The sequence below is a fragment of the Martes martes genome, assembly GCF_963455335.1.
Source record: "Martes martes genome assembly, chromosome: 5".
Taxonomy (NCBI): domain Eukaryota; kingdom Metazoa; phylum Chordata; class Mammalia; order Carnivora; family Mustelidae; genus Martes; species Martes martes.
Window position 1 is genome coordinate 32711392 of NC_137892.1, and position 10153 is coordinate 32721544.

A 10153-nucleotide genomic window follows, 5' to 3' on the forward strand; every position below is an offset into this window, starting at 1 on the left:
GACACTGAAGGGCAGGACCTGTGCCCCATGACTTACCACATCCCAACTGTTCAGCAGAGATGGCAGCACCAAATGGGCATGGGTAAGTGTTTGGACACACAAAGGACAATTAGCAGTTGCAGAATATCTTTATGGGGCAACAACTGGAAAACTGGGGTAAGTCTGTTTTGTTTTTAAAACTAAGGCTGTTTCTATTCCTGCTTATGGAAAAGCTCCCCTCTCTGGGAAGCCCCATTCTTTGAAAAACATCCTAGGCTTCCGCAAAGCTTCCCCATGCCACCCTCAACTCAGCATTTCCCAGACCCAGCCACACAACAGAATCACTTTGGGAGGTTTAGCAACCACAGATTCCTGGGCTCCAGACCTACAGACTCTGATTCTGTAGGTCTGGGACAGGGTCCAGCAAAGCACCGGGGATCTGATGATTAGTTAGGCTGGGGTGAGGGAGAGGTAGAATCAAGCAATCACAGCTGCTTCTTGCACTGAGATGGCTTCCTCTCGTGCTCTCAACGAATATACCCAAGAACATCATGTTCACTTTCTTATTTAGAAGCTTTCACTGATTCTTCACTGCCTGCAGGATAAAGGCCAAACTTCTTGGTGTGGTTTTGTAGAACCTTGCTAACCTCTCCAGCCTGACCTCATGCTACTCTGGCTGAGTTGGGCAGTTCTCGCCTCTGGGTCTTTTTTTGTTTAGATATTTTCTCCCACCATCCCTTCTAAAGGAACTGCTACTCAATCTTGAAACATTAGTTCTGAGAAGCCTTATCTAGACTATTATTTCTGTGCATCTCCCATACCACGTATCTGCAATAATCATGACTGCCACTTGTGCTAAGTGCTTGACAAAGAGTACTTGCTGCCCTAAAGGGAACCTGGCATCACTGTCATACATGTGAGAAAACAAACTAAGAAGGCTAAAACTCTTTCAAAGGCCATGTACTAGGATCTAAGACTTGAACCTTCACTCAGAGGAAGTGATGCTCTTCTAGCCTAACTACAATTAATATATACACGTGGGCAGGGACTGATTCACCTTTGCATCCCCAGCTAGCCCAGGGCCTGGCACAGATCAGGTGTCCATTAGTGTTTGCAGAATAAATTAACACCAGGTCAGGTGAGAGGGAGACTGGGTGTGGTGTGTGTGTAATGGGCCTAAATGAATGAATGATGGCCAGCCTGGCCCAGCAGTAGAGGCTGGTAAGAACAAAGTGGAAGAAACCTCACTTTTACTTCTTTTGTTATACTTTGGTTTAACAGCCACTTATTGAGCACATAAGGACCATGCACAATAAATACCCCACAAATAAATTAAAACACAGCCCTTGCTCTCAAAATTTCTAGGTTCAGGATATAAAGGTGTCAGGATATTAATAGGCTATTTAATACCAGATATTAAGTTTATAGATCTGGGACATTTTAAGGAAATTAAAAATAAAAACTTTTTTTTAAATAAAAACTTTTTAAGGAATTTAAAAATTAAACAATCTTAGCAAGTAAGTCTTCATCTTCAAAGGCCTTTTAGCATTTCTACATGGAGAATCTCTACTGGCTTACAGAGAAGAACCAGAGGTGGCAGGGTTTCCCCACCCCTCACCGCCCATACCATTACCTACTACTTGCAATGGAAGTGTCTAGACTGGGTTTGCAGTGATTTTGAGAGAGAGGTCCCTGGTTAGAGGAACTATCTTATTCATCTGTGTGCCCAAAATAAAGGTCATAATGCTTGCTGAGTGGAATAAACATAATGAGATGGTTTCAATAAAGATATTGACTGATCCTCTGCTCCAGTCTCTTGAGGGAGCAGGTTTAACTCTGAGCAGTGGGGAACCAGGTCTCTAGAGTCTCTTTAAACTCTCTTTAAACTGGGCTGGGCAGGTCTCAGCAGGAGACCTGAGATGAGAGATGGGAAGGGCAAGATGAGCTCAACCAGCTCCAACTGCTGGTTTACAGTCTGGCAAGTCTCCTGAGGGTTTACTGAGTATGCACCTGGACTGCAGGCTGAGTGGTCCAAGAGAGGCCAAAAGACAGACAGCAGAACTGACAGGTGAGAACACTCAGGCTTTGGATGGCCATCTGGCACAGTTCCCACTATCTCTGACTCCTGCTCTTGCCTCAGGAGCCTCGATGTACTTGGTGCTACGTGGGTTGCTCTACATTCTCTTATGACATTGCTGATGAGGCTTAGAAGAGGAAAAAACATGCCCAGAGTCACAAAGTTAGAGACTGAGCTTGGGAGTTCACCCCAAGTCTGGGATATTAAACACTATTTCTCACTACTGCCTTATTCAGCTGCTTTGTAAGTTGTTTTTCTTTTTTTTTCCTTTGTTAATAAGGTAGTAACTGTTTTAGTCTTATTTAGTAAATGATGATTTGGATTAAGTAAACAGATCAATATAGTTTTAGTGACCTCAAACAACTGGAAGGACTTTTGGGATCCCAAATAGGTCAGCTTAAGGTTCTGCATTTAAATGTGAACAAATTATGCAAATGAGCAAAGGGGACAGGATGGAACCAGAGTGGCCTTCAAACCTGAACTCAGGAATCCTGGCTCTTCCAGCCTAACTCAAGTACTGTATACGTGTTCTCTGGACCATGAGCCCTTTGTGGGCAGGGACCACATCTGATTCACTTCTGCATTCCCAGCTAACCCAGGGCCTGGCACAGATCAGGTGTCCTTCATATTGGGGGCAGACACTATTCAGAGACTGCAGATTACTGTCTTACAGAAATGTGGGCCCAGCAACACCAGATTTTTTAGAGTTTTAAGAAATGGCACAAATCTAGTTTGTGGAATCTTATGGTTTTTAAAAAATTGGCTTAAATTAAAATAAAAATAAGACAATGTGTGACATGGGGCTTCAGAACCTGTCTGTGGACTACAAGTGGTCCTATTTGCTGTCTTTGACTTCAGTTTGGCACGCAACACAGTTTCACCTTACGTGCCCACTCTGTGTACACAGAGAATTTTAAGTGGCAGTGGGAGACAGAGATCCTCACCAAAGGCATGCTAGTGGGCAGAACAATGATCCCAACCCTTTCAGCAAGTGCTTTTCACCAGGGCACAAAAGCCTGCTTCTGGATTAAGAAACTCCCTCCCCAGCAAAAAAGTGGGGTACAATCAGAAGAGAGTTCGTCAGTTTGTTTCACCTCTTTGTGGCTATAGTATATTAAAAAAAAGGCCTTGTTAAATCCCGCACAGTACACAAAAGAGTATCCTTTTTTGGAGGGGCAGAAGGCACCTGAGACCTATAATGGGAGTTATATGAGCAAATATTTTCTTGCTCTGAGTTTCTGTTTCTTCATCTGAAAAATGGGGAAATAGTATTTATATCTTTCAGTTCATTCATTAAACATCTGTTAACCACAGGCATAGGGGTACAAGAGTGACTGACGTGGTTCCTGCACTCTCAGAGTTTATGTAGCAAAAGCAGACCAATAATTAAACCAATAGTTAACTCATCACAACTGTATTAAATACTAAAGAAAGAACAGGGGTGGTGGGAAAATTAGAAGTATGGTATATAAAGCATCTGACACTAATTAATGAACTGGTAGGTCAAGCAGTGGAGCAGACAATGAAGCTTACAGTTCTTAGGAAAGCTGTGTCCTAAATAAAAATAAATAGTTAAGCCATTATCCAAAATTCTGGCCATGAATACTATAACCTAGCTAAGTGGAAGGGGACCTTAAAGTGTTGCTGGTGAGTGAGAAGGAGAGAAGACAACAGCTCCCCTGGCTCTCCCTACCTTAGTGTTCCCCTTTTGGATAATAGCATTCCCAGGGTGGCCCAGAGAAGAGAAAGAGGAAAGCTGGAGGGGGAAGAAGGTTCAGGGTCTAAAGTTAGACCAGGCAAGGGTGGGGTCCAACCTGGGGAGCTAATTCCCAGGGTAGGGGCTCGGGGTGAAGGTGGGCCTTCTGACACTCAATAAGTGGTGACATTTTCATTAATTAAAAATCTTATTGTGATCTGAAACACAAAGGATACCAGCATCAAAACTGGGTTACAATAAGCACAGGTCCTCAACGGATTCATTCTCTCTCATTCACCTAGTTATTTCTACTCAGTGTCAGCAAGGCCCAGGGCTAGGCATGGAGGATAAGAGATAGATGACATAGTCCGTGCCCCTGTGGAGTTCACAGTGCAGTGCAGGGAACAGATACATCAACAGAATGTCTCCATGAAGAATGGGGAGTGCTACCAAAGGAGGCACAGGGGGCTATGGGCACAAAGGGGGCACCTGACGCAATTGGGAAGGCAGGGAAGGCTTTCTGGGAATGGTTCCCCAAATGGCATCCCCACTCACATGCACAATTCCAGAGATTCTACTAGAAGGCTGTCAAGAGCCATGCCTTCTGGCTGCACCAGCCTCCCAGAGTCCCCTGCTGCCCGATGCAGTGTCTGCAGAGCCAAACGCATCTTCCGCCACGCCTCATCCTCATCCGGCGCTGCATCCGACCCTCCAAGACTCCTGCAGGAGCCTGCCTTCTTGGCAGGCTCAGCCAAAAGACCAACTCAAAACTCTTTCGTCAGAGCAAGCTTAGGGCGAGCCACCCAGCCCCAGGTGCCACAACCCTCCCAGAGCAACTGTGGCTCGTGCCACCCCGGGCTCTCAGGAACACTGGCAGGGTACCTCCCATTATCTCCTTTGCTCAAAAGAAAGTGACCTTCTTCCAGATGGCAAGCTGGAAGCTTTGCTGAGTCCTGCTACTGCTCACTCTTAGCAGGATTCACCAAAGCCCGGGATCCGGGGGTTGGGGTAGGACACCTTGTGGGGTCAGAGGTACGGAGGGAAGAAAGGGCAGGCTTTGCTAGTTTATGCTTCAGCGCAGGAGCCCCACCAAATAGTCTTCTGGGCGGCCTGGCTGGCTACTCCAACTGCTCGGCTGGGCAGGGAGAAGCGGGAGGCCACTGGAGACATATGCTGGGGGCACACAGCTGCTCAGGGGGCAGTGGCTGCTGGCAGTGAGGGGAAAGGGTGGGGCCGCTCCCGGGGTGGGGAGAGGGAAGAGGCTGCAGCCTTCCAGGGCACAGCGCCCCAGCCCGTGGGTAGGTGGGGGAGCAGGTGGGCCCAGGGGGAGGTGAAGGGCAGAGAGCTGAGCTGTGGCCTCAGGAGCAGAGCCCAGTCCGAGTGTGGACATACGACCAAAAGGTTTAAGCCCCTGCTCCAGCCCGGAGGCGGCGGGAGAGGGCAGGCAGCCCTGGTCACAGGACAGGACTGACCACGCTTCGGCTTGGAGAGAAGGGTCCAGCCTCCACTCCCGCCTCAGGGGAGATAGCCTCAGCCCCAGCCAGTGGAGGATGGTCCATCCCCAAGCTCACCCCGGCCCCGCTCCCGGGAGGTGAAAGTGCCGGAGCAGCCGGACTCCCCTAGCTCGCTCCTACCTGCGGTCCGGGCGCCAACTTGGGCTCGTCCTCCTCCCTGGGGCCGTCGCGGTCCGGTTCCACCGGAGCCTCCGAGGGCCCTGCACCCGCTCCCGCTTCCAGGCTCGGCGGCGGCGGGGGCTCGGGAGCCTGGGGCTTCTGCTGCCCCGCGGCCCGCATTCGCTCGCGCCGGCCCGCGCCGCCGCTCGGCCTGCTCCGCCTCCGAGTCATGCTGCTGCTCGCGCCGCTCCCTCGCTCCACTCGCGCCGCCGCCGCTGCCGCCGCCGCCGCTCCCCTCGCAGGACAACAGCCAATATGGCGGCGCCCGGCTCCCCCCTCTGCTGCTGCCAGCAGGTCATAGGGCGCGGCGTCCGCGCCGCCGCACTAGCCCCCGAGGCTGCCTGCGCCATTTTGAATAAGGTCACCTGAGTTCTGCGAGTGTGAGAACCCGGTGCGACCTGCGCCCGGGAAGGGTGGTCGCTGTGGTAACCATGCTGCCCGGCCCTGGGCTCTTAATAATTGTTAAGTGGTTGAATGAATGAATTAATTTCTAGAGTACTTTCACACCCACCATCCGACTCCTCGCACTCACCCGGCGAGGCAGGTACGGTCATTCCCATTCTGCAGGGGAGAAAATCAAGGCTACAGAAGGCGAAGTGGGGGCTCAACATCAGTCAGCCAGAACTCAAGGTCTCGTGGACCGCCGGAGGAGAAAGAGATGAAGTAATGGTCTAGGTCTTTATTTGCAACGTATGGTCGACTGGGGAGTCTAGCGTTCTGTGCTTGGGACAGGAGAGCTCAGAGTCCGCTCCTGCCCCAGTCTGGTGGAGAAAGTGGACCGTTAAATACACGGTTACAACCAGTGTGATGAAGATGAGATGACTGGGGCAAATACTAGGTCAGTATTTCCGCCAAAGTTGTATGTACAGGAAAGGATTTTGAGTGGTACACAAAGGAACATTTTAAAAATGTGATGATTACGTATTTAATTGTTAAAATAAATATCCCCCTCTCTTTTTTTGAATATAGGAGACATGCACATGGTACACATTTTAGGAAAAAAAATTTTTAAAGATTTATTTATTTATTTGACAGACAGAGATCACAAGCAGGCAGACAGGCAGGCAGAGATAGAGGAGGAAGCACGCTCCCTGCTGAGCAGAGAGCCCAATGCAGGGCTCGATCCCAGGACCCTGGGATCATGATCTGAGCCAAAGGCAGAGGCTTTAACCCACTGAGCCACCCAGGTGCCCCTAGAAAAAGTTTTGAGCGCAATCTCTCATGCCAGAGCCAGTGGTACCTTCAAACTATATGGCTATTATATGTACAGTTGCTATTGATATCATTAACAGGGCAGAATTATGACATTAGCCTAATTAATGGGAACAAGGGCTATTTTGAGAAGAAGGGCTACATGGCCCTGGAGCTTTCCTTAACTAGCAAGAATGTTAATGAAAAATACTTCATCTCTTTCTAGGGATTAGTGCTATCATCAAAGATTTAAAGGATTCAGAGTGATTCCTGCTACATCAACATTGCTTCTTAGTTTGGCCAGGATAGAAGATAGATAGTATTTTTTTCCCATTTATTTTTATTGTGTTAAAATGTGCCTAACATAAAACTTAAAGATCTTAACCATTTTTAAGCGTATAGTTCAGTGGTATTAAGTACATTCTCGTTGGGTGCAACCATTACTGCCATCCCTCTCCAAAGCTCTTTTCATCTCGCAAGACTGAAACTCCATAATTAAATAACTCCTCATTCTCCTTTCCCACAGCCACTGGCAACCACCGTTCTACTTAAAAAAAAAAACAAAAACAAACAAACAAACAAAAACCAAAAAATGAAATAACCCAAACAAAACCCAACCTCTTTTTCTTCACACCCAGCTTCTGGTAACCACTATTCTTTCTGTTACTATGAGTTCAGCTTTTTTTTTTTTTTTTAAACATATTCCACATATAAGTGAGATCACGCAATATTTGTCTTTTTGTGATGGGCTTATTTCACTTTTCAGAGTGTCCTCCAGAGTCATCCATGTTGTTGAAAATGGCAGGATTTTCTTCTTTTTTAAGGATGAATATATTCCTTTATATATATTGTACACATACACTATGTATGTAATATATGTTCTTATACAGACATATTTTATATATATTTCTTTCACATATATATGTATACGTGTGTGTGTGTGTGTGTGTGTGTGTGTGTGTGTATGCCACATTCTCTTTATTGATGGAGAAGATAGATGGTCCTGAAGAATGACAGAGCATTCTGGCAAACTTATTCTGGTAAGGACCCCAGGTGTGGGCACTTTTTCAGAGTGGTCATTCTTGGAACATATGGGTGCAGTTGTTGGCCTCTAATCGACAACTATGGGTCTAGTAAATGCTTTTCCTTCTATACCAAATTTTAGAAATAGTTTGTGTTCCTCCTAGTAAACCTTTACTGTCTTGCTTCAGGGGTTATGTCACTCTCTGAACACACTTACTTTATGGGAAGTTTTGACCAAATCGCCATTCCTTGGGCTACCAGGCTAAACTACTGTGACACTGATGACATCATTCTGATGGACCTTGAAAACAGGAAGTAGGAGAGACCCTAGAGGACTTGGTAAGCATGATGTGTGTGCTGGAAGGCAGATAATAAATCTCACAAACAGTGGTCTGTCTGCAGGGGTGCCTGGGGGGCATAGTCAGTTAAGAGTTTCAACTCTTGGTTTTAACTCAGGTTGTGATCTCGGGGTCTTGAGATCAAGCCCTGCATTGGGCTCTGTGCTCAGTGTGGATTCCACTTGGGATGCTCTCTCCCTCCCTTTGCCCCTCCTTCTCATGTTCACTTTCTCTCTGTCAAATAAATAAATTAAAAAAACAAATATATGCAGCGGTCTCTCCACTATCTACACTATCCAGGGGTCTGGGATATGTTGAGCTCTTCCCCGTAAAATGAAGGACAGGTTGCCGTACGTCATACTCCCTATCACTAATAAGCAGGTACCATACTTGGTGGGCTTCTTTAGACTTGAATGGTAAAATATGCTGTATTTAACTATTTTTACCTATTACTGCATCACTTGAAAGCTGTCAACTTTATGGGGGACCATATGAGGAGGGAAGGTTTTCTTATTGGATCAGCTCGCAGAGTAAGTTGTTCTACCTTTGGTCTGTATACTTAGGCATCGGATTTTGGAACAAAGTTATACCCTCCTTTGGCAAATAGTTATTCCCCTTTTGAGATGCTCCTGGCTTGCTCCAGGGGTCTGGTGAAATTGGTTGCCTGACCATGGCATACCAGGTTATCATGTGACCCGAGCTGCCATGTTATCCCATCTACCTGGCCATAAAATCAGGGGTGGTCAGCAGCACTCCATTGTTAAGAGGAGTGACGTATGTGGCTTGGGTCTGAGCAAGCCCTGAAGACACAAGTACAGTAGGCTGCCTGAGCAAGTTGTTTACATTCCTCTCCTGCTTCTGGTATTCATGGTCTCATGGAGAATCATTTACGATGATTTGATGATGAGTTGCCTGAGGAAGAAAAGTTTAAAGCCCAATTTATAGATGGCTCTGCACAGTATGTGACTTCAGCCAGGAGTGGCTTCTGTGGGGGTTTCCACCTGCCTTCAAGAGGGCCTAAGGGACCTAGAACAGGGAAGTGTGCCCAGAAGGCCTGAAGTACAGACACACTGATTCCTGGGCTTTGGATAATGGTTTAGTCTATTGGGCAGAGATTTGGAAGGAAACAGACTGTAGGTTGGTGACAGGAATTTGTAAGGAAGATTAATGTGCATAAAGTGCCCAGAATGGCTTCAGAGCATAAAGTGATTTGTGTCTCAGATGGACATTCACCAAAAGGCTCTCACTATGGGAGAACCTCTTCTACATGGTGGCAGTATGACACCTGTGGCCATCAGGCAGTCCCCTTCTGCAGCCACTCTGGGACTTTCTCAGCAGCTTTATGACAAAACTGGTGGGCCAACACCAACTCCTCCCTCCCACAGATGGCCTCACTGCTATCACTGCTGAGTCCAGTCTGTCAGCCTCAGGAAACCAGCCTAAGCCCCCAGGGTGGAAACTTACTTTGCAAAGACTGGCCAGCTATCTTTTGGCAGAGATTACATTAGACTATGTATTCCTTAGTGTGGGCCAACTGCTGTAACAAACAATCCCAACACGTTAGGGGTCTAATACCATAGTAGTTTAGTTCTTGTTCATGTCACACCCCATGCCAGTCCAAGGGGATTTGTTTCATGCAGTCATTCAGGAATCTGGTCCCCTCCTCTCTTGTGACATGTCCTTTCATCTGTGTTCATTCCAATCATCTAGAAGATGGGGGAAAAAGATAGAGTGAGGGTTGCATGGGATGTTTTTATGAGCAATACCCAGAAATGATTATCCATCATTTCCACTCATGTTCTATGGGTGAGATGTTAGCCACATGACTCCACCCGACTGTAATCCATCCCTCCACTCCATCCCCTCTCCCCAGGCAACCACTGATCTACTTTCTGTCTCTATGAATATTTTGCATTTCATGTAGTATGAACTGCTTTGCCTGAGTTCTTTCCCTCAGCACAATTATTTTGTGATTCACGCATGTTGTAGTGTGGACCCATATGCATTCTTTCTTACTGCTGGGTAGTAGTCCGTGATGTGGGAGTACCATAGTTTGACTATCCATTCAACGTTGATGACATGACCAACATTTCTCATACGTTAAATAAGCTTGTTACGCTGCTCTGAGAACTGGAAGAAAAAATTTTAAAAGATTTTTTTAAAAATTTATTTGACA

At 46.8% G+C, this 10153-nt stretch overlaps 1 protein-coding gene across 5 annotated transcripts in view; it reads right to left on the minus strand.

Annotated features, from left to right (window-relative positions):
- Positions 1-5664, minus strand: part of FAM193B (family with sequence similarity 193 member B) — a 31851-nt gene extending 26187 nt beyond the window's left edge. For all 5 annotated transcript variants that reach the window (XM_080803976.1, XM_080803971.1, XM_080803969.1 and 2 more), the window contains exons 1-2: positions 5387-5664; positions 4308-4489 (exon numbers count right to left, since the gene is read on the minus strand). In XM_080803976.1, the coding sequence (XP_080660102.1) occupies positions 4308-4489; positions 5387-5596 (392 nt within the window). In that variant the 5' untranslated portion in view covers positions 5597-5664. The remainder of the gene's footprint in view (positions 1-4307; positions 4490-5386) is intronic.
- Between the last annotated feature and the right edge of the window lie 4489 nt (positions 5665-10153).